Source organism: Rhinopithecus bieti, unplaced genomic scaffold, assembly GCF_001698545.2.
Source record: "Rhinopithecus bieti isolate Rb0 unplaced genomic scaffold, ASM169854v2 scaffold_23460, whole genome shotgun sequence".
Lineage (NCBI taxonomy): Eukaryota > Metazoa > Chordata > Mammalia > Primates > Cercopithecidae > Rhinopithecus > Rhinopithecus bieti.
The window spans coordinates 629,973-654,717 of NW_016811040.1; the positions used below are offsets into that span (position 1 = coordinate 629,973).

Genomic DNA, 24,745 nt, shown 5'->3' on the forward strand with positions numbered 1-24,745 from the left:
GAGCCACGTGCGCGGTGTGTTTACGTTCGGCGGCGCCCGGGCGCCGGTTGGCTGGGCGGGCGCGTGACGCAGCATTACATAATGGGCGCTGAGGCGGCGGCGGCGGGCGGGGACACGTGAGGCCGGTCGGCTCCCTGACCCACATTCCCCGGGGCCGCAGGGACACGTGGGGGCGGGCGCGCGCGCGCGCGCTGGCTGGGAGCGCCGCAGCCTCCCGGGAGGCTCCGCCCCTTTGGAAGCCTCGGGGTAGTGACGTAGCCGCGATTCCCTCCTCCCCCGCGGGGTTGCACACTGCGGAGGAGGCCGCGCGTGCGCGCCCGCTGAGCCCCGCGGCGAGGGGGACCCGACGCGGGCGCTGACACCGCAGTGCGCCGGGCGCCGCAAGCTCTTTTTGCGAGGTGACACCCAAGGCGCGGACCCTGCGCGAACCAAGCGAACCGGCGCCTGACGAGCTGGTAGCTGTACACCTTGCAGATTCCGAGGAGGAAGTGCGGGCCGAGGGCGTGCTGCAGGCCGGGGGAGGCGCCTCGGGGAAGGCTTGGGGCTTTCCCTAAGGGATACGCTCGAAGGAGCTCCGAGGTGCTTCGATGCCAAGCGACACCCTGCAGACTGGGTAGCACCGCCCCTGTTAGGATGCCGCCTCAGTTTTCAAAAAAAACCCGTTTCCTCTAGGAAACGGTTCCTCTAGACCTGTCTCATATACTCACAGTCTTTAAAAACTGCTTTCAGATCCCCTGGGGCTGGAATTTTCCTGTAAACGGGTCATACCTAGAGCTGAGCGTTCAGCTCACGTATGGTCAGGATGACTCAGGTGATCCTAGGTGACTCCAACACTATATGTAAGATTGGCCAGTCTTCATTTAAGAAAAACAAAACAAAACAAAAAACCTGTGCGTCGCTGAATTTTCCTGAGTCTGATCAAGACAATTTGGCTTTATAAATATTTTTCTTGTCACATTTTGTTATATTGCAACAGAACAATAGGGTGCCCTTCCTTCCTTTTGTCTGCCCCAAATGATGGGGCAGAGCTGAAGTAAGTGAGGTTATGGAAACAGCCAGGTTTTGTTTTATTTTTTGAGTTATAATGCGCCTCTAAGAATCTTGCCTCGGTAACAAGTGTATTGTGAACTTTTCACCAAGAGTGAAAATAGTCATTTTCAAATTGTGTTTTATTTACTTATTTTTGAAATTTATTTACTTTTTTTAACTTACCTCACAAAAATCTGGATCTAATTGTGTTTTAATTACCTAATGGACCTACTTAGTCTTTGAGGGCATTTTAAAAAATTTTACGAGTTTATCATAGAACTAAACTTATACATGTTAGAATTTAGGTGATCAGGGTGAACCTCTTCTAACCTACCCTTTAGCATGAATTCTAGTAGCTTTAGTAGCCTCATGAGGGCTGGCTCAATTAGGAAGTTTTTCTCTGCTTTGAGCCCTTTTCCAGTACTTCGCTGTTCAAAATCTTACCTTGTGGAGCTACACGTTATAAAAATTCTTCCGGATGAGTGTTGACCATCCCCTTCCCCCCTTCCCTGTTGACCATCCCCTTCCCCCTTCAGTTCTTCCATTTGCAGTTCTCATCTCTTGGTCCTTGCCCAGCGTTGTTTTTTCAGATCACTCATCATTCTTGTTGCCCTTTGGGATGGAGCACCCAGAAGTGAACAGGCTCTTGTGGAAATGGTTGGATAATTATCAAGTTCCAAGTTGCCCTCTTTGTCTTGGATCCTGCTGCAAATGAATTCTCTGGCAGGCTTAGTTTTTTTGGCATATTGCTTTGCTGACTCTCAGTAACCTTGCAATCAACTAGGACCTTTCATGTGAACTATTATGAAGTTAGATTTCATTAATTGTGCAGATAATTGCATGACCTGAAGTATAGGAATTTACGATGATCGTTCTTAAAATTACTCTTGTTCATTTGGCCTTAAGTTCAAAGCTGCTATAAGCTGCTACCCACCATATTTACAGTTTCTACCATCTATCTGTAAGTGAGAGGTCTAATAAGAATTCACTTTAACTGGCCGGGCGCAGTGGCTCACGCCTGTAAGCCCAGCACTTTGGGAGGCTGAGCCAGGCGGATCTCCTGAGGTAAGGAGTTCGAGACCAGCGTGATCAACATGGTGAAATCCCTTCTCTACTAAATGGACAAAAATTAGCCGGGCGTGATGGTGGGCACCTGTAATCCCAGCTACTCAATGAGACTGAGGCAGGAGAATAGCTTGAACCCAGGAGGTGGAGGTTGCAGTGAGTCGAGATTGAGCTACTGCACTCCAGCCTGGGCAAGAGTGAGACTCCGTCTCAAAAAAAAAAAAAGGCCTTTTAACTTTTGAATTTTTGTAAACATTGACCAAGGTGGGGCCAGATTCAGTGCTGTGTGGCACACCTCTACCCTTCCGTCTAGTTTGGTGTCATTTGACAAACATTCAACCAGTGATCATGTAATCTTACTGTCCTTCATGACATCTCTGTGTCTGCTCTCCCCATGAGTAATGTGTGAAAACAATGGAGTGAAAAACTGGGAAAACAATTGTAGAGGTGGGGCAAAGAAATCTTTCCTTGGAGTGAGGAAAAGCCAAAATTGAAGTAAGAAGTTGCTGGACTGGTCAGTACAGTTAAGAGACTCAAAAAGAGTGTGGAAATAACCAAAAAGAAACCACTGGATCCTTAAGACACATTAAAAAATGAGGTGAAGAATGTGTAGGGAGGGTTAGTTTGGTTTGAACAATTTTGATGGAACTCTTCTAGTATAGTGATGACAAAAAAAAAATCATCAGCTTCTTATGTGCCAGGCCCTTTACATGTGTTCCTCACGTTAATTCCATGAAGGAAGATGCTGTTGCCACCATCTTAATGATGAGGAGCTAAGTAAATTGAAGCTAAATAACTTACCCAGGCAAGTAGTAGAGCCAGAATTTGAATCCATGAAGTTTACTTGGGAACACAGACTGTTAACTACTGTGCTATAATATATTTTAGCCTGCATAATATTTGAAGATTTATGTACAACTTAGTGTCCTGTCTTCTTGAGGTTGAAGGAGATACCGCATGTGTATGGATCCCCACTCAATTTGCAGAGATATATGTAGGTTATAGTTGGTGGAAAAGGATAGTCATCCGCAGGGCCTCCCAGTTTCATCAGTCCTTTCTTTAGTCATGCTGGTTTATTTCCAGACATCAGATTACACCTTGACCTCCTTCTCCAGTAATTTACATGGAGATTAAAATGACATCTATTTTATAAAATAAGACCCATTTGGCTGGGCGCGGTGGCTCACGCCTGTAATCCCAGCACTCTGGGAGGCTGAGGTGGGCAGATCACCTGAGGTCAGGAGTTTGAGACCAGCCTGGCCAACATGTGAAACCCTGTCTCTACTAAAAGTACAAAAATTAGCCGGGTGTGGTGGGTAGCCATAATCCCAGCTACTTGGGAGACTGAGGCAGGAGAATCGCTTGAACCCAGGAGGTGGAGGTTGCGGTGAGCTGAGACCACACCATTGCACTCCAGCGTAGGCAACAGACTGAAACTACGTCTCAAAAGAAAAAAAAAAAAAACGAACAATACCCACACCATTTATTTTTGTGTCACCCCATTTAAAAAAATGTCTCTTATATGATAACATCATTTGATAATTTACACACCCTTCATTTCCCCACTTAGATATTGCCACCTTGGATGTGTTTACCCCTGTTGATCTCTGCCCTCTTTAGTATGATCCTCAGCAGTTCACAATCGTTGGTATGAAACATTGCTCCTGATAACATGGGTGTTTCCCCAGTTGGTTTATAAGGCATTTTAGGGAAAGGACCGTGCTGTTCTCTGGAGCCCTGACACCCAGGACACAATTGGAATTTTAATGCTTCAGTTACATCTACTCTACTACCCTTTGAGTAGGAATTACTTGTAACACTTTTAAAATGAGGAAACTAAAGCTTCTTGGTGATAAAATGTTTTGTTGTAAGCCACAGGGCAAAAAAGTACAGTCATGACTTGAAGTCAAACATACTCTTCCAGGTTGGTGGACAGTAGGAGTGGGAGGGTTTAGTTGATGGACAAGTCTAGAAAACGGGTAAGAAGACCCGAAGATATGCAGGAATATCAGTGCTTCCTAGAAGTACAAAATTGGATATTGACTTTTGGCTTGTCTGAAGTTGACCACTGGGTAAGCCCTAGCCTGGGAACCTGGCCCAGGTCCAGGGTCCCTTTCAACTGAAAGTAGAGAAGACTGCCTCAGCTAATTTTAGCTTAAGGTTTCAAAGAGGTACATTCTGCCTGTTTCTTGGAGGTGTTGGGACTCGCTGGTTCAGGGATTTTACTATTTTACTTTATAATCAAAACAGTGTATGAAAACACTTTAATAATCCTTATGAACACCATTTCATTTCAATCTTGTAATAAGTGACAGATGTTCCAATTTTATAGAAGATGACTCAGGTTTAGAAAGATTGAAAGTGACTTGCTTGCTCAGTTCTTCTCACCAAATAAGTTTGTACTCAGGAATTGGACAACCTTGACTTTAAACTCTGGCCTGCCACTTAGTGGCTGACTTATCCTCTCTGAGCTCTGAGCTCCGAGCTCCTTGTTTACAAAAATGAGTTAATGAAAGTTAATTCACAGAGTTCTTGTGAGGATGAAATTGTGTCATTTATTCTTGACATCCAGTGGTGACTTATAGTTTCACTTTCTTTTCTTCATTAGGTTGAGAAACTACTAGATGTACTCCTTATCTTCTAAGAAGTTAAAATTTAACCCATTTGGGTTGCTATCAGTCAGGTTCATAGATGGGTGTCTAGTAGCAAGAATAGATGCTAAGACAACTAAATCAATATTGAAGGTCTTGCGAGGAGAATGCAGCTATTTCTAGATGGATCCTCTTTGATTTTCTGGTGCCTGGCACAAATGCTTGTTTTCTTAAGACAGGAATTGGATCTTAACTGGATTGATAATAGCCCAGTAATTTCTTTTAGGTTGGATATTGAAGCTTTTGCAAAGGAAATTGTTTTTTAGTTAATTAATTACCATCAATTTTCTTGCAACCAATTTTTGAGCCATCTGCATAGCTCTAATTTCTTTTCTTTTCCTTTTTTTTTTTTTTTGAAGAGTTTCACTCTTGTTGCCCAGGCTGGAGTGCAGTGGTGCCATCTCGGCTCACCACAACCTCCACTTCCCGGGTTCAAGCGATTCTCCTGCCTCAGCCTCCTGAGTAGCTGGGATTACAGGCATGTGCCACCATGCCTTGCTAATTTGGATTTTTAGTAGAGATGGGGTTTCTCCATGTTCGTCAGGCTGGTCTCTAACTCCTGACCTCAGGTGATCCGCCTGCTTCGGCCTCCCAAAGTGCTGGGGTTACAGGCGTGAGCTACTGTGCCCGGCCAGCTCTAATTTCTAAAAGTGAATTTCTTAGCTAAGGTAGTCAGCAGATCTTGTGAACATAAATGACTGAAAATGTGGGCCCTAGGAAAGTCTTACTTCCAAGTGAAAACATCACTTTCTTATCTTTTATTTTCCTGAGATGTTAGGTGTGAATTTAGTACCTAAGACACTATTTTAGAGAAGACAAGTAGCTGTGAGATCTTTTGGAATTTCATTGAGGACTAAGAATATTTGTCTTTGTAAAGTGTCCTATTGTGAGTGGAAACACTTGTGAAAAAACTAGCTGTGTGCTAATACCTGGAATTTTTAATGTGAACTTAAGATCTCTAAAGTTTTATAAAGACGGCACAATGGTTTTACCCAGTAACATGACACTGGCTAGGTTTCCGGGTTAAATTGGTTTCTCTTTGGATTCACAGGGTATTAATGATACCCTGGCAGTTGTGTCGATGAAAATATCAATCTTTAAAACTGTGGGCCGATTTGGTTTGAATTCACTGATTGTAGCCATTTTTAAACTTCATTGTGCAAATAATTGCTTGGAGAGCTTGTTGAAAATGCACATTCCTGAGGATGTGTTCTCCAGTCTGGGCAGGGCCTTGGAAACATGTATTCTGAAAAAGCACCAGCTAGTTTTGAGGATATGTATTTTACATAATTTCTCTGGGTGATGAAAATAAGTTGGCAATCTTTTCTTGTGTTGGTAGTTTTGGAGTTTTTAGATTTTAAAATGAATGGTAGATGAAAACTGCCCTTGGTCACTTTGTCTTCCAGGGAGCACAGATGAAGTTGTTGGCTTGTGGCAGTGTTCTTCAAACTTGGATGTGCATCAGAATCACCGAGAGGGCTTATTCAAGTTTCTGATGCAGTAGATGTGGAGCAGAGCCTGATAATTTGCATTTCTAACAGATTCTGGGTGATACTGATGCCCCTGGTCCAGGGCCCACACTTTGAGATGGCTGGTTTCTAGTTAGGGACCACGTTGCAGGAAAAATTTTAATTGCAGGATTAATTAAGGTGAGATGCACATAGCAAGAGAGCATATGGACAGTGAGTCTAACTGTGGGAAGAGCAAATTTGCACCTCTCACCTCATGATTGATTCCAGGCATAGGATTCATGAATAAAACAATGGATGGAATTGTCTACGTTAGTGGTGTTTTTGTCTTTACAAATCAAGTGCATATCATTGAATTTATGCATGTTAAATTTGTGTCTGGGCCGGGCATGGTGGCTCACACCTGTAATCTCAGCACTTTGGGAGGTGGAGGCGGGCGGATCACCTGAGGTCAGAAGTTCATGACCAGCCTGGGCAACATGGTGAAACCCTGTCTCTACTTAAAAAAAAAAAAAAAAAAAAAAGAAAAAAAAAAAAATAGCCAAGGGGGGGGGGGGCGCCTGTAGTCCCAGCTACTCAGGAGGCTGAGGGAGGAGAATTGTGTGAACCGGGAGGTGGAGGTTGCAGTGAGCTGAAGTTGCACCACTGCACTCCATCCTGGGTGACAGAGTGAAACTCCATCTCACACACACACACACACACACACACACACACAAAATTTTGTCTGATGAAAAGCATTGTGTGTTTTTTGGCATAGTAGGCAACTGTTTTATCTTCCCTTCTGGGTTGCATTCAAACCCCTTGAGAGCTGTGAGTGTGCTTTCCTTTAGCCTCAGTATATATAATTTGTGCTTAAATATATATGTGATATCTAATACATGACAAACTGAAAATGACTTAAAATTTTTTTTTAATTGCCTGAAAATGGAAATGTCTATCTTTTTGGGATTGTTTTGGCCTCAGCATTTTGCTGTGTGGATTTTTTGTTTAAAAATGATTGATAGGCTGGACGTGGTGGCTCACGCCTGTAATCTCAGCACTGGGGAGGCCAAGGTGGGTGGATCACCTGAGGTCAGGAGTTCGAGACCAGTCTAACCAACATGGTGAAACCCTGTCTCTACTAAAAAAAAATACAAAAATTGACTGGGAGTGGTGGCATGTGACTGTAGTCCCAGCTACTCAGGAGGCTGAGACAGAAAAATTGCTTGCACCCAGGAGGTGGAGGTTGCTGTAAGCCGAGATCGTGACACTGCACTCCAGCCTGGGTGACAGAGTGAGACTTGGTCTCAAAAAAAAAAAAAAAAAAAAAAGGTCAAGGCCAGTTTTCAGAGGGGTTGTGGAGGTTATATAAAATTGCAAATCACATTTTGAGAATGACTCTGTGTAGAGGGAATTAGCTTCAGCCTTACTGTTATTTTGGCATAGCATGCATTCTTCCAGCATCTTTAACACCTACAAAGAGCGAGTCAGAAGAACAAGGTGTGAGTCTGGATTTCTTTAGAGGTGAATGGCAGAATGGGGTAGAGAAGGGAGAGTATTTAACTGGGGATTGGTTAGTGTATAGCCACATATGTCTTCTGGGAACACCGAAACAGAACGGTGTGGGAGCAAGGGCTCTGAAAGGATCCCTTATCTACCATTCTAAATGTTACATCTGTTCTGGATTAACCTGTGCTTTTATAAAAGCCAAGTGTTGGGGGAGGCAAATGATAAATTCATTGTTTCTAGGATTGTGTCAGATAACAGTATAACAGAGGATGCAAAGAAGACACCAGAACCAGATTTCTTTGTGACCAGTTTGTTTAAGCAATGAAGTTACTTAGGAGCATGTTTTAGTCCTTTTAGGAAAAGATTGGAAAATGAAAAGCTTTAGGTATAAGGGTCTGCATGTGCTCAGAATATCCAAGCCAGTGAAATCCTTCTCACTTTTAATTTTTTCTTTCTCTGAGACAGGGTCTTGCCCTGTCTCCAGGCTAGAGTGCAGTGGCATGATCATGGCTCACTGCAGCCTCAAACTCCTGGGCTCAAGTGATCCTCTTGCCTTAGCCTTCTGGATAACTGGGACTACTAGAGGTGCTGGGTGCAAACCACACACAGCAAGTTTTTAAATTTTTTTGTAGAAACAGCATTATCTTACGTTGCCCAGGCTGTTCTCAAATTCCTGGGCTCAAGCGACAATCCTCCCGCCTCAGCCCCCAAAGTGGTATGATTACAGGCATGAGCAAGTGTGCTGGGCCCATCTCCCTTTTTAAATCAGTGGGAGTTACACATGCTTTGAAGTTTGTGGAAGCAGGACGAATAATGGGAAATAAGGAAATACTTTACTTTTTGCTTTTGGTGTAAGCGAACATTTCATATAATCAGTATCCTATTTCTAAAGTTAATGGCTTTGCTGTTGAGATTTGCAAAAATAAAAAATACATACTATCTTGTATCTAATTATGTGATTTTCCTCCTATTTTCTAGGAGGTGTGATTGCCTATATCAGTTCTTCCAGCTCAGCCTCAAGCCCTGCCTCTTGTCACAGTGAGGGTTCTGAGAATAGTTTCCAGTCCTCCTCCTCTTCTGTTCCATCTTCTCCAAATAGCTCTAATTCTGATACCAATGGTAATCCCAAGAATGGTGATCTCTCCAATATTGAAGGCATCCTGAAGAATGATCGAATAGATTGTTCTATGAAAACAAGCAAATCGAGTGCACCTGGCATGACAAAAAGTCATAGTGGTATGACAAGTAAGTTACTTTAGGTTTCTAAAGATGGCTGCCATTAATTGCAAATGGGGCTTATTTTATCTGCTTTTCATATAGGGGGCCATTATATTTCTGGGTACAGTTTTCACTCCCTGCTGGGTGATCATACATCTGTAGTTAGGGAAGAAATCAGTGATAATTTTAGAAGTTATAACCTAGGGGCTGTCATTAATTCTTGCCTCAGAGCAAGATACGTGGTTATGTACTCTGCCTGGCCCTGGTCCCTCTAGGGTACCCTCTTTTACTACATTTCACAGTTACTTTTCTTCTGGACTACTAGAACTAAGTCTTATTTCTAGAACAGAGTACTTGCTCATTGTGGGAAGGGGTTACATTAGTGAAACTGGAGTTGGGAACATTTGGGATTAGGAAATGTTGGATTGGGATAACCAAATGAGTAGTGGGATTTGGACCTATCTGGCCCCTGTAGGTAAAGTAAACTGACACAGCTGCTTGTGGAGGGACATCCCTTTCCACCTTTCATTGATTGACTTCTCTGCCTGAATTCTTAATTGTTATCCAGAGAATTGGTTTCTTAGTTCTGGTTGCATGTCTGATGTAACTCTAAATTTACAAAATTTCTTATATCGTGCTGATAGGTCTGGAAAAAAAATAAATTTACAAAATTTCAGTGTAATTCTAAAATCAGGAAAGGAAAATCCAGGTCTGTGAGGTGTTTTGTCAGTGCCGTAAGCTGTGTTAAAAGAAAATTATGGCCGGGTGTGGTGGCTCACACCTGTAATCCCAGCATTTTTGGAGGCTGAGTGGGGCAGAGCCCAGGAATTCAAGACCAGCTTGGGCAACATGGCAGAACCCCATCTCTGCTAAAAATACAAAAATTAGCTCAGTATGGTGGTGTGTGCCTGTAGTCCCAGCTACTTGGGAGGCTGAGGCAGGAGAATTGCTTGAACCTGGGAAGTGTGGAGGTTGCAGTGAGCCGAGATCACGCCACTGCACTCCAGCTTGGGCGACAGAGGGAGACTCTTGTCTTAAAAAAAAAAAGAAAAGAAAATTATGATTATGATTACTTTTGATTTGAAAATATTTTTCTTTTACGTTATGAAAGTAGATACATATCTTTTAAAAGCTCTTACAAGTTGAATGAAATAAAATATCTAATTGGAAAGAAAACAGACTCAGTGTTTCTTCCTGCTTTTTACTTCATGTCCTTTTGTGTCCTAGAATTTAGTGGCATGGTTCTACTGTGTAAAGTCTGTGGGGATGTGGCGTCAGGATTCCACTATGGAGTTCATGCTTGCGAAGGCTGTAAGGTAAAGCATGCTTTTATTCCTTTAAGCAACTGATTCTGGGATAAGAAGTTGGGTTTAGATTTACCAATTTCCACAACTGATAATCTGAGAGTGAGAAGTCAGCTGCTCTTTTTAAGTTCTAAGCATTTTATGTAGTGTATAAGCATAACTTGTTTTGAAAAATATTCTTTGTGTGTGTGTGTGTGTGTGTGTGTGTGTGTGTGTGTGTGTGTGTGTTTTGAGATGGAGTCTCTGTCGCCCAGGCTGGAGTGAGGTGGCACGATCTCGGCTCTCTGCAGCCTCCACCTCCCAGGTTCAAGTGATTCTCCTGCCTCAGCCTCCTGAGTAGCTGGGACTACAGGCACCCGGCCACCATGCCTGGCTAATTTTTTGTGTTTTTAGTAGAGACGGGGTTTCACCGTGTTAGCCAGGATGGTCTCAATCTCCTGACCTTGTGATCCGCCCGCTCAGCCTCCCATAGTGCTGGGATTGTACGGGTGTGAGCCACCGCGCCCGTCCTGAAAAATAGTCTTAATTCAGTGAAAGTATTTCTTTTTTCTTTAAGATTTTGAACAAAGTAGATTCGCTGTCTCAATTAAACATACTTATTGTGTTAAACCAAGTGCACCAAACGCTCATTCATTAATGTGTCAAGCACAGTTCTAGGTGGTAGTGAAATAACAAGGAACAGAACAGACCAGGCACTGCTCCTGCCTTGTTGGAACTTAGTTGAAACCAAACTTTGAGTTAGGTCTCATCACATACTTTGACTGAATGACACATCAGGTACTGGGAGCTGGGAATAATTCCTAGATACTTGAAAAATATGTGATATCTTAAGAAATAATGCCAAGTGAGTAAAATAATCCTGAATGTAAGTTGAGCCCTTGGGAAAGCTAGTTTATTTGTAAGTTTAGTTGACTATTTTCCAGTTATTGCTATTAGAGTATTGGTCAAATAATTCCAAGTGAGATGGTCTCTACCTCCCTACCTGTATACAGGGAGTCTTTCTCTCTTTTTAAAAAACTTGGCGCAATCTTTTCTCCTGAGTATCAAAAAGTAACATGATGAAGACACATGTTCTTGCTGTTCTCTGACTTGAGGCCACAAGCAGGAATCTAGTTTGGCAAGATATGAGTAAACAAGATAATGAATATACATGATGGGAGAGGAAATATTTTCAAGTGTGGCTCTGAATGAATTGTGAGTTTGCCAGTTTTTCTTTTTTTTGAAAGAGAGTTTAGCTCTTATTGCCCAGGCTGGAGTGCAGTGGCACCATCTCGGTTCACTGCAGCCTCTGCTTCCTGGGTTCAAACGATTCTACTGTCTCAGTCTCCCAAGTAGCTGGGATTACAGGCACATGCCACCACTCAAGGCTAATTTTTGTATTTTTAGTAGAGTTGGGATTTCATCATATTGGTCAGGCTGGTCTCGAACTCCTGACCTCAGGTGATATGCCCGCCTCAGCTTCCCAAAGTAGTGGGAGTACAGGCGTGAGCCACTCACCCTGCCAAGTTTGCTAACTTTTAATGGCTGGGTAACTTTGTAAGACAAGTCAGTATTTTGTATAGATGTAGCATTTTTTCCATTGTTTTAAAATCCTCTCTCTCTCTCCCCCTCTCTCTCCCTCTCCCTCTCTCTCTCTTTGTATGTATATATATATTTTTTTTTTTTTTTTTTAACAAAAATGTGAAGTAATATTGGGGCAGGCATTATTATTCTTATAGCTAGAAAATAAAAGCACAAACTGAATGAGCTGATTGTGTATTCTTGATAAATACACATCTGTGCAGTACTCTTAAATGTGTCTAGTTCAGCTCTTGTATCTAAATCAAGTGTACAGTATCACAATAATAAAATATAAAAATGTTGTGTCCCATGACTACTTAGTATGGATTCAGGAAATGTGTTTAGTTGTCATATAAAAGGAAAATGCAGTTTAAAATAATTTTGGTAATTGCATTCTTGAGTTTTATGTCCTCCCTGGTACCATGAAACTGGAGATCGTTGAAGACCTGTCACAGAATATGTACTTGAATTGTTTGTGGAGTAAAGGCAGCTGTTTGTAGCTATCTAGTTGGGAACTGTCTTTCCTTGGATAGTTAGCTACTCTGTTGGTGTGTGGTGTAACACTTACCTGTTGCTGACATGTAGTCAGTGACTTCTGACATGTATAAGTAGGCCTTGCCAGTGTCAGCAGGTAATGATCGAGGAAAGACCAACTTCTATTAATGTAATCCACAANTTTTTTTAACAAAATGTGAAGTAATATTGGGGCAGGCATTATTATTCTTATAGCTAGAAAATAAAAGCACAAACTGAATGAGCTGATTGTGTATTCTTGATAAATACACATCTGTGCAGTACTCTTAAATGTGTCTAGTTCAGCTCTTGTATCTAAATCAAGTGTACAGTATCACAATAATAAAATATAAAATGTTGTGTCCCATGACTACTTAGTATGGATTCAGGAAATGTGTTTAGTTGTCATATAAAAGGAAAATGCAGTTTAAAATAATTTTGGTAATTGCATTCTTGAGTTTTATGTCCTCCCTGGTACCATGAAACTGGAGATCGTTGAAGACCTGTCACAGAATATGTACTTGAATTGTTTGTGGAGTAAAGGCAGCTGTTTGTAGCTATCTAGTTGGGAACTGTCTTTCCTTGGATAGTTAGCTACTCTGTTGGTGTGTGGTGTAACACTTACCTGTTGCTGACATGTAGTCAGTGACTTCTGACATGTATAAGTAGGCCTTGCCAGTGTCAGCAGGTAATGATCGAGGAAAGACCAACTTCTATTAATGTAATCCACAATTCTAGTGAGGGGAATGTAGCTATCAAACATATTTCTCAGTCAACTTTTAAGCAGTCATTCAGGCTGAGTGCAGCGGCTCAGGCCTGTAATTCTACCTCTTTGGGAGGCCGAAGCTGGAGGATTGCTTGAGGTGGAGTGTGAGACCCACCTGGGCAACGTAGGGAGACCCCTACGTTTCACAAAGTGAAAAAGCTGGATGTGGTAGCACATGTCTGTAGTCCCAGCTCTTGGGAAGCTGAGGCAGGAGGATTGCTTGAGCCCGGGGGTTCGAAGTTGCAGTGAGCTATTATTGCATCATTGTACTCCAGCCTGGGTGACAGAGTGAGACCCTGTCTCTTAAAAAAAAAAAAAAAAAAATGGCTGGGCGCAGTGGCTCATGCCTGTAATCCTAGCACTTTGAGAGGCCAAGGTGGGCGGATCAGTTGAGATCAGGGGTTCAAGACCAGCCTGGCCAGCATGGTGAAATCCTCTCTCTACTAAAAATACAAAAAATTAGCCAGGCATGGTGGCAGGTGCCTGTAATCCCAGCTACTGGGGAGGCTGAGGCAGGAGAATCCCTTGAACCTGGGAGATGGAGGTTTCGGTGAGCTGAGATTGCGCCACTGCACTGCAGCCTGGGCTACAGAGCAAGAGTTTGTCTCAAGAAAGCAAACAAACAAACAAAAAATCAGGTTGGGAGTGGTGGTGGCTTATGCCTTGTAAGTCTAACACTTTGGGAGGCCAAGGCCGGCAGATCACTTGAGCCCTGGAGTTCAAGACCAGCCTAGGCAACATGGCAAAACCCCATTTTTACAAAAAATACAAAAATTAGCTGGGTGTGGTGGCGCATGCCTGTAGTCCCAGCTGTTTGGCAGACTGTGGTGGGAGAATTGATTGAGCCAGGGAGGTCAGGGTTGCAGGGAGCTGTGATCATGCCACTGCACTCTAGCCTGGGCAACAGAATGAGATCTTATCTCAAAAAAAAAAAGGTCATTCATACTTCAAGAGTTTTGGAATTTGTAGCGAATAAAAGTATGAGATGGAAAATGTGCAGACTGCAGGCAGGGTCTGTTAACGGTCGTGTGGTTGTTGCAAGGGGTGCTTTGGGTAAGGCAAAGAATCTCTAAAGGGAAGAACAATTTTGTTTGGTTGGTAGGTGTTAGGTTACTCATGCCAATAAGAATGGAATTAAATTCTGTGTGTCAACGTTGTATTTCCCTCTGTCCTAAGACATAGTGTTTCCCAGATAGCGAGTCATACACTGGTATGGACTGTAGTTCGTCATATATACTGGATAGATACGGGAACAGTGTTTATAAGAAGTTCGTTTAGGTGTTTTTAAATGGATGAGTAAATCTTCCTTTGTTCTTAGGGTTTCTTTCGGAGAAGTATTCAACAAAACATCCAGTACAAGAAGTGCCTGAAGAATGAAAACTGTTCTATAATGAGAATGAATAGGAACAGATGTCAGCAATGTCGCTTTAAAAAGTGTCTGTCTGTTGGAATGTCGAGAGATGGTATGTACCTAGTTTAAAGAGTGTTCCTAAAGTGTGTGGAGCTTGGCTTTTATTCCTCAGCATGAACCAGAGCTATAAGCTGGTTACCAAGAACCCTCTTGTGTTTAAGGTGAAGCAGAAAACACATTTTCATGCTTTACAGGACACCAAATTGATTAAAGTCATATTTTAGCATTATCATCCCAGAAACAATTTTGGCTAAACATTGGTTGTTATTACTGCTTCTAAAAAGAGCCATTTTTTTTCTATGCAATTTGATTACTTTTATTTTTTTCCTAAAACGATGGAGTTTAAAAACATTTTTTGTATGGCCGGGCATGGTGGCTCATGCCTGTAATCCCAACACTTTGGGAAGCTGAGGCGTGTGGGTCACTTTAGGTCGGGAGTTCCAGACCAGCCGTGGTGAAACTCCATATCTACTAAAAATACAAAAAAAAAATTAGCTGAGCATGATGGCATACACCTGTAATCCCAGTTACTCGGGAGGCTAAGGCAGGAGAATAGCTTGAATCCAGGAGGTGGAGGTTGCACTGAGGTGAGATCGTGCCACTGCACTCTAACCTGGGTGACACAGTGAGACTCTGTCTCACTGCAGCTTCCATCTCCCGGGTTCAAGTGATTCTCCTGCCTCAGCCTCCTGAGTAACTGGGATTACAGGTGCCCGCCACCACACCTGGCTAATTTTTTTGTATTTTTAGTAGAGACGGAGTTTCACCATGTTGGTCAGGCTGGTCTCAAACTCCTGACGTCGTGATCCGCCCACCTTGGCCTCTGAAAGCGCTGGGATTACAGGCATGAGCCACTGCGCTGGGCCAAAAAAAAATTGTTTTTTAACTTATATTTTGTTTTTAACAAGAAGCCCAAACTGCTCACCATAGCTTTTCTCAGTATAGCAATCCTTTCCTCTTTGTTTTTGATTTCTTAACATTACTGAGGATCTCATTTCTTCTTACATGAATTCTCTCTCTTTCTTAGCTCTGAGATGGTAAGGTGCTTTTGGGGCACAGATTCTGAACACATGGAGAGGAGATACAAAATTGAAAGAAGCATTAGGGTCTGGAGTGGAGGTAGTTGCTCACTTCTGGCATGATCTATTCTCATGCAAAATAAAATTTGGAGTAATTTGTGGGACTATAAGTATTATCTGTGGATGACATTATTGCAAGATTGGACTCTTCTATTATGCTTATTCATTTTTTGAATAATTTTTGTGTGTGTGTGTGTGTGTGATTTTAAGTAACAACAGGTATGAGGTTTTCAGAGGGACCAGTAGGGTTATTTAAGAATTGTTAAAAATGAACTTCGTATTTATCTAGGGAAGGCCCACCTAAGCAATTCCTTAGGTTACTCTAGTATCTTACTGATGCAGACATAGAGTATTGCAATAAGGAGTTTCGTGTTTTTTTTTTGAGATGGAGTCTTGCTCTGTTGCTCAGGCTAGAGTGCAGTGGTGCCTGCTCAGCTCACTGCTACCTCCTCCACTTACCTGGTTCAAGCGATTCTCCTGCCTCAGCCTCCCGTAGCTGGGACTACAGGCCTGCACCACCATGCCCGGCTAATTTTTGTGTTTTTAGTAGAGACAGGGTTTCACCATGTTGACCAGGCTGGTCTTGAACTCCTGACCTCAAGTTATCCACCTGCCTTGGCTTCCCAAAGTGCTGGGATTACCGGTGTAAGCCATCATGCCTGGTCAAGGGTTTCTTGAGTAACAAGTTTCAGCAATTGATGTTTTTTTCAGTTGCCTGAAAATTTTTTTTTAGTGCTAAAAGTACTAGTGCTATAAAAATAGTCGATGGATATTGTGATTGTCCTAAAAGAATAAAACTGACAATCATTTGTGAAGGGAGGAGTAGAGGTAAAGTATCAAACATGATTAAGTTGTTTGTTTTTGATAGCAGTAATGTCAGAGGCTACGATTAGATTAACAAGGCTTTCTGGGCAAGTATACTGAATTTTTACTGTCTCTGTATAAATACTAGACTAGAAGGAAGCTTTTCTTTCTCCTAGTCTCCAATAGGATTATTGGAGACAAGACACCTAAGACTAGCTTCTAAAAGAGTAGAGTATGACTTATCTCATTTTTAGTTATTTCACTGGTTTTAATTAAAATCTACCAAGTTTATTTTTCAGTAAGTGCATTTCTACTGGTTGCGGAATTTTTTTTAAGGATTTTTTTTAAAGAGGCTGGAAAAGAAGACAGCAGATAATTTAACAGTTAGATCTTGAGAGTAAAGTTACAAAAATGAATTGACAAGGGCCAGGTGTTCAGGGAATGATTGTACCTACCAGCTTCCATTAATGGTAATCGATGTATGTAGCTGAATCGCGCATGCCTTCCTGGGAACAGTCCTCAGCTTTGTTAGTAAGGAGCTGTGTAGTAATACTGGTCTGCTTCAAACTGGTTTTCATTAGCTAATTTCCTATTTCTTTTTTCTTTTTCTTTTTCTTTTTTTTTTGAGATGGTGTATTACTCTGTGGCCTAGGCTGGAGTGCTTTGGCACCATCTCAGCTCACTGCAACCTCTGCCTCCTGGGTTCAAGCAATTCTCCTGCCTCAGCCTCCAGAATAGCCGGGTCTACAGGCGACTGCCATCACACCTGGCTACTTTTTGTATTTTTGGTAGAGATGGGGTTTCACCATGTTGGCTAGCCTGGTCTCAAATTCCTGACCTCAGGTGGTCCACCCACCTCGGCCTCCCAAAGTACTGGGATTACAGGCATGAGCTACTGCGCTCGTCCAAATTTCCTGTTTTCATAGACTTTGCTTATAAAATACCTAGGAGATACATTTCCTTAGCTTTGTTTTGGGGGAAAATGGAAAATTTTCTCTCCCTCTCCTGCTTCCTTTGGTGTATCAAGACCAGCAAGTTTAGAGAAATGTGAACCAGAGACGTGTAGACTCATTCTTTATGTGTTATGACTAGAGGCCATAGCTATTGGATAATTTTGTGTTATTCTTTTATACAAAACAGGTCTTATTTAGAATATAGATGTTAAATATCTTTTTCTTCAATAGCTGTTCGGTTTGGTCGTATTCCTAAGCGTGAAAAACAGAGGATGCTAATTGAAATGCAAAGTGCGATGAAGACCATGATGAACAGCCAGTTCAGTGGTCACTTGCAAAATGACACATTAGTAGAACATCATGAACAGACAGCCTTACCAGCTCAGGAACAGCTGCGACCCAAGCCCCAACTGGAACAAGAAAACATCAAAAGCTCTTCTCCTCCCTCTTCTGATTTTGCAAAGGAAGAAGTGATTGGCATGGTGACTAGAGCTCACAAGGATACCTTTATGTATAATCAAGAGCAACGAGAAAACTCAGCCGAGAGCATGCAGCCTCAGAGAGGAGAACGGATTCCCAAGAACATGGAGCAATATAATTTAAATCATGATCATTGTGGCAATGGGCTTAGCAGCCATTTTCCCTGTAGTGAGAGCCAGCAGCATCTCAATGGACAGTTTAAAGGGAGGAACATAATGCATTACCCAAATGGGCATGCCATTTGTATTGCAAATGGACATTGTATGAACTTCTCCAATGCTTATACTCAAAGAGTATGTGATAGAGTTCCGATAGATGGATTTTCTCAGAATGAGAACAAGAATAGTTACCTGTGCAACACTGGAGGGAGAATGCATCTGGTATAGTGAAATCAATTTTTTGCTTACGTTGTATCAGGGAAAGCTTTGAAAATTTTACTTAGGAGATATGCTAACTTGGGATGGTGTCAGAAAACCTAAGAAATTTACAGACTTAATTTTGTACAGTATTTTAGGTCAAATAATTTTAATAAACATCATTTGATGAATGACCTAATTTCACACCCAGCTAGGTACAAGCATGTGATTTGATTGATCTGGGATTGGGATTAGGATTTTATGTAAAATATTATTCATGCACAATTGGTCCTTTAATTCTTGGAAATCCCTTTGAAAATTTAAGCATTCTGATTAATTAGTACCTTACTAGCTTTGGGATTTTCTCAAAGGGCTGAACTTTTCACTTGCCATAGTTAAAAATTCTTTGATTTCTATAGAAGGAGGTTTTTTTTTTTTTAAAACCATTTTATGCCAAAAGATCTTTGAGTATAGAACATAGATGTTTTATTGCTTGATAAATTTAGGAGTATTTTAATTTCATAGGCTAGTTTCTAAGGATTTTCTCAGACTTCATCTTATGAGATGACTTAATGTTGGTCATATCATTCAAGCTTTTCTATTTTTCCATCAAATACGACATTCTACATGAAAGTACAGTGTTCATATTCAGCCAAAATTTCATCAAAAACAGCAGTACCACACCATTTCCAGTTTAAACCATGAGGTCCTTTGATAGTGCTTGGTATTTTCTACTGACAGGTAATTAAAGTCGTCTTTTTCATTTTCAAAATAGTTGACTCTACCTCAATCTTCATTACATTTTTTGTTGTCACTTGCAGTTACTTGATTCTGTGGACCTTATGTTAGGCTAAGTAGTTACTTTTTTTTTTTTTTTTTTTTTTGAGACAGTCTTGCTCTGTTGCCCAGGCTGGAGTGCAGTGGTGCGACCTCAGCTCATTGCAACCTCCACCTCTTGGGTTCAAGCACTTCTCGTGCCTCAGCCTCCCGAGTAGTTGGGATTACAGGCGTGCGTCACCATGCCTGGCTAATTCTTCTATTTTCAGTAGAGACAGGTTTCACCATGTTGGCCAGGCTGGTCTTGAATTCCTGGCCTCAAGTGATTCACCCATCTTGGCCTCCCGAAGTGCTGGGATTATAGGCTTGAGCCACCGTGCCTAGCCAAGTGGCTGCCTTAATGAAGGAAAAATCTGTAGGCATTTGGGTTCTGATTTCATGATATTCTCCATGGTTTTGTAATCATCCCATTCCTAGATTTTGTGTGGTTTTAGTGAAAATGTAAAGGCTGATTTTACTAACAGAATATACAGAGTGTGTTTCATCATCTTTTTGGTGTTTTTAAAATAACCTTGGCTTCCTGTTTTCCCTCACCTAATCCTCATTTAGAAGGCGCACCTGTATGTGCAGTCCTTGTTTCCTAATTGAACAAGTAGAAGTCAGTGATCACACCATTGTTTTTGAAACAAATGGGCAGTGACTTTTTTTTTTGAGTCTCACTTTGTCACCCAGGCTGGAGTGCAGTGGTATGATCTTGGCTCACTGCAACCTCTGCCTCCTGGTTCAAGGGATTTTTCTGCCTCAGTCTCCCGAGTAGCTGGGACTACAGGTGCACGTCACCATGTCTGGCTAATTTTTTTAATTGTTAGTAGAGATGGGGTTTCACCATGTTGGCCAGACTGGTCTCGAACTCCTGACCTTGTGATCCGCCTGCCTTGGCCTCCCAAAGTGCTAGGATTACAGGCGTGAGCCACTTCGCCTGGCCAGGCAGTGAGTGACCTTTTTAACAAAATGAGGCACCTTGCTGTTTTTTCCTCTCGGAAATTACAACATTGTAATTCTGCCTATTTAGAAATAAGGGAGTTTTGAAATATTAACTAAATGTGAATTTGGGCCTAGACCTGTGACTTCTAGCTGTGTTGGACAAATCACTAAACCTCGGAGTCTCATTTCTCCACCTAAGAAATGGAAATTATAGTCTGCCATAAATAGCAGATTGAGAATCAAACAAGTGAATTTGTTTGCCAAATTGTAAACACCATATACTAGCATAAGGTGGCAGCAGTGTTACAAAATAAACTCTTAAACCTGTGCAACAGGTGTTTGAAATAGCTTGTTATAGATGATATTTTTGCTTAGGCTATGTTTTTTTAATGATAAGTTAATTGCTATTTATATTACGTTGCCAAGAGGCTTTCTACAGTGTGGTAGGCAGCAAATGGATAAAGTGCTATTATTTCAGTAGATTTTACTTGTGTTTTGGGGTTGTTAAATTCATGTTGGGGTTTCTGATAATTGAGATGCCGCTTTTGACATTTCTTTACCACCTCTTAGTATTTAATAGTTTTTCCGTTTTGTGTATACCAGGTTTGTCCAATGAGTAAGTCTCCTTATGTGGATCCTCATAAATCAGGACATGAAATCTGGGAAGAATTTTCGATGAGCTTCACTCCAGCGGTGAAAGAAGTGGTGGAATTTGCAAAGCGTATTCCTGGGTTCAGAGATCTCTCTCAGCATGACCAGGTCAACCTTTTAAAGGCTGGGACTTTTGAGGTAGGTTTTATTTATCCTGAATATTGATGCAGGCAGGGGATGTAATATTTTATTTTCATGGATGTTTTAATTCTTTTTTTTTTTTTTTTTGAGACAGAATCTTGCTCTGTCACCCAGGCTGGAGTGCAGTAGCGCTATCAGCTCACTACAACCTCTGCTTCCTGGGTTCAAACATTCTCCAGCTTCAGCCTCCTGAGTAGCTGGGACTATAGATGTGAACCACCACACCTGGCTAATTTTTTTTGTTTTTTTTTTGTAGAAACAGGGTTTCGCCATGTTGCCCAGGCTGGTCTCAAACTCCTGAGCTCAAAGCGATCTGCACACTTTGGCCTCCTAAAGTGCTGGGATTCCAGATGTGAGCCACTGTGCCCGGCAGGTGTTTTCATTCTTTTCTAAGTCAGTATTTATAGTCCAGAGTCTGAAACTATCAACAAAATAATCATCTCAGGGTTTTGGGAAGAGACTTCATAAATCCAGAATTGTTTAGGATTTTGTGTTTATTTTTTACTTATTATTTAGGATTTGAAATATAGGTATTCTGTATCTCCAGCATATGAACTCCTAAGTTCTAGTATTCCTTTCAGATGTGGATTTAACAAGTTTCTGCAGTGTTAGACACCTCCTGAAAGCCTAGCCTAGCATTTACTGTATCCGATGCAGAATAAGAAGGGCAAATAGAATGTGGTTTTTGTTTTTTGAGAGACTGTAGAATATTTTGGGGATATGTCAGACATTTCTTATGTGCCACCTTAGCTCCTCCTGGCTTCACCTTGCTTTCAGGATCCTTGACTACTTTTCTGTCCTGCTTCTCTTGCAACACTGTATCCTGCCTGAGCTTGGGGTAGTCTCTACTGTATAACTTACAGAAGTGCCTCTCCTGGTCCTTAATTAGGTGTCTTTCACTTTCTCTCTGCCCCAGGGCATCCCTTTTGCTGCCAAGGTGTGAGATGCCTTGGGACCTAATTAAGGATAACTCTGAGATTGGGGTGGTGAGAGGAAGTTGATGTTTGGTGGGCCAAATCTTTGAACCTTTGATGGATGGGAGAAGTGAGCCAGGGCTGTATTTTCACTTCTCCCTGGATCTAGTATAATGGAGGGAGTAAGATAACTAAGTAATATAATTGTTAACTGATTTAACTTGGATGTCAATTATAACATGGTGCTGAGAACACTTACTGTGATAGCTTTCTTTGTGGATAGTCTCTTTGGGTTATGGTTTCTTGAAGCAGTTCAGTTAGACTTCATCTGCTTCCTTTGCCTTGGCTGCATTTGATGTGTTGATGTTTCGAAGTGTTGCTGCATTGGAATTTTGCTCTTTTTACTTAAGGCATAGAGGCCATGTGGTATACTTGGCAGCCTAAAGTGTTTCTTTAATGCCTTTGGCCAGGGCCCAGTTTTAAATTTACTGGCACTATTTCTTGCTCTAATTTTATGTTGCATTTCAGAATCTTTGTTAATAGAATGGCAGAGTATCTTTGCCATCAGTGGCTAGAATTTCTTTTGATGTTCTTCTTGGAGTATTTATTGCTTTGGTAGAGAATTTGTCTTAAGAAAGTGGATTCGGGACCGGGTGCGGTGGCTCATCCTTGTAATCCCAGCACTTTGGGAGGCCGAGGCAGGCCGATCACTTGAGTCCAGGAGTTTGAGACCAGCCTGGGCAACATGGTGAAACCCTATCTCTCCAACAAATACAAAAATTAGCTGGGTGTGGTGATGTTTATCTGTATTCAGCTATTCAGGAGGCTGAGGTGGGAAGGATCACTTGAGCCTGGGAGGTTGAGGTTGCAGTGAGCTGTGTTGCACCTCCAGCCTGGGCAACAGAGCAAGACCCTGTCTCAAATAAATAAATAAATAAATAGGCCGGGCGTGGTGGCTCATGCCTGTAATTCCAGCACTTTGGGAGGCTGAGGCGGGCGGATCGCCTAAGGTCACGAGTTTGAGACCAGCCTGGTCAACATGATGAAACCCCATCTCTACTAAAAACATAAATTAGCTGGCGTGGTGGTGTGTGCCTATAATCCCAGCTAGTTGGGAGACTGAGGCAGGAGAATCCTTGAACCCAGGAGGCAGAGGTTGCAGTGAGCTGAGATCGCACCACTGCACTCCGGCCGGGGCGACAAGAAGAAAACTCTGTCTCAAAAAATAAAATCACTGGGCGTGGTGGCTCACGCCTGTAATCCCAGCACTTTGGGAGGCCGAGGCAGGTGGATCACCTGAGGTAAGGAGTTTGAGACCAGCCTTGCTAACATGGTGATACCCTGTTTCTACTAAAAATACCAAAATTAGCTGGGGTGGTGGCAGGCACCTGTAATCCCAGCTACTTGGGAGGCTAAGGCAGGAGAATTGCTTGAACCTGGGAGGTGGAGGTTGCAGTGAGTGGAGATCACGCCATTGCACTCCAGCTCGGACCACAAGAGCGAAACTCTGTCTAAAAATAAAATAAAATAAAACAAAAAAATAAAATGGCTTTGAGTAAAAGTAAACCCTGTTTTTCTTTTATAACTTTCTTTTATATATGTGGGATGATTCATAACTGACTTGAATATTATTTGTTATTGCTGTTAGACTTCTCCAAATACATTTCTTTTTCTTTTTACAGGTTTTAATGGTACGGTTTGCATCATTATTTGATGCAAAGGAACGTACTGTCACCTTTTTAAGTGGAAAGAAATATAGTGTGGATGATTTACACTCAATGGGAGCAGGGGATCTGCTAAACTCGATGTTTGAATTTAGTGAGAAGCTAAATGCCCTCCAACTTAGTGATGAAGAGATGAGTTTGTTTACAGCTGTTGTCCTGGTATCTGCAGGTAAGCAAGCTGGTTCAAAATTGTGCCACACCTAGCATATAGTGACCAACTGGGGAGAAGGTGGCATTTAACAGGGTCCAGAAAGTTATATGGAGGGAGTAAGGCCTTAAGGAAGATGCTAAATTGTATGACCCTGTTATTTTTATGTAACTAATTTTTTCATTATAACAATACATGTCAAAGTGCTATAGGAATAAAGTAATACTTATATCTAGACCTTATATTTACCACTGTTAGTCTTTAGCTTTTTGTTCATAATTTTTTTTTGTGAGTCTAAATCTTTATTTCATGGATTTGTTAGAACAGTATGTATCTCCAGGTAGGTGGTTCTAATATGAATTCCAGTTTTTATTCAAATACAATGTGGGATACTTGAAAACATTAAAAGTATCAAGAGGTATTAGTATGGTTTGTTGCAGAGAAATGTGAATTAGTTTTAGGCTTTAGTCCAGCTCTGCCATTGAATTTTGTGGGTAACTTGGGTAAGTAACTTTACTCTTTTGCGTCTTGGATTCTTTCCTCATCCTGTCAAAGGAAGGGGTTGTACCATGTGAGCCTGGTACGGTGTCTGGCATAGAAGAGCTACTCAGTCACTATTTGAATGAGTGAGCAAGATTTTTGAGTTTTTAATGTTTATTTATATGAGTCATTTATGATGTTTCCCAATGTCCCTGCCATCTTGCATTAACGTTGCAGTTATTTCTGACCTGAAGTGTTTTGATTCAGACAGTACCCATTAAGGCAGAGATTGTTACTCCCAATAACAAATTGGAAATTGAGACACTTTCCTAGGTACGTCTGAGTAAGTGCCAGCTACTTTTAGGTATCGTTTTATTTCCAACATTTGTTGGAAATTTTTTAGTATTTGGTTATGACTTTGTTTCCCATTTGCTTCCTACTGTGTAAAGGGCATGGTGCTAGGCATTGTGAGAGTTATAAGTTGTGGCCTCTGATTATGTGATGAAACCATAAATTAGTAGCTCTTTAAAGAGAACAAGTTCTGGCCGGGCGCGGTGGCTCAAGCCTGTAATCCCAGCACTTTGGGAGGCCGAGACGGGCGGATCACGAGGTCAGGAGATCGAGACCATCCTGGCTAATACGGTGAAACCCCGTCTCTACTAAAAAATACAAAAAACTAGCCGGGCGACGAGGCGGGTGCCTGTAGTCCCAGCTACTCGGGAGGCTGAGACAGGAGAATGGCGTAAACCCGGGAGGCGGAGCTTGCAGTGAGCTGAGATC

At 41.9% G+C, this 24,745-nt stretch overlaps 1 protein-coding gene across 1 annotated transcript in view; it reads left to right on the forward strand.

Moving 5' to 3' along the window:
• The window catches only part of NR1D2 (nuclear receptor subfamily 1 group D member 2), a 37,370-nt gene that overhangs the window by 917 nt on the left and 11,708 nt on the right, over nucleotides 1-24,745 (forward strand). The window contains exons 2-7 of the mRNA XM_017893404.1: nucleotides 8,681-8,947; nucleotides 10,148-10,236; nucleotides 14,382-14,526; nucleotides 17,542-18,170; nucleotides 20,511-20,696; nucleotides 23,296-23,506. Coding sequence (XP_017748893.1) covers nucleotides 8,681-8,947; nucleotides 10,148-10,236; nucleotides 14,382-14,526; nucleotides 17,542-18,170; nucleotides 20,511-20,696; nucleotides 23,296-23,506 — 1,527 coding nt within the window. The remainder of the gene's footprint in view (nucleotides 1-8,680; nucleotides 8,948-10,147; nucleotides 10,237-14,381; nucleotides 14,527-17,541; nucleotides 18,171-20,510; nucleotides 20,697-23,295; nucleotides 23,507-24,745) is intronic.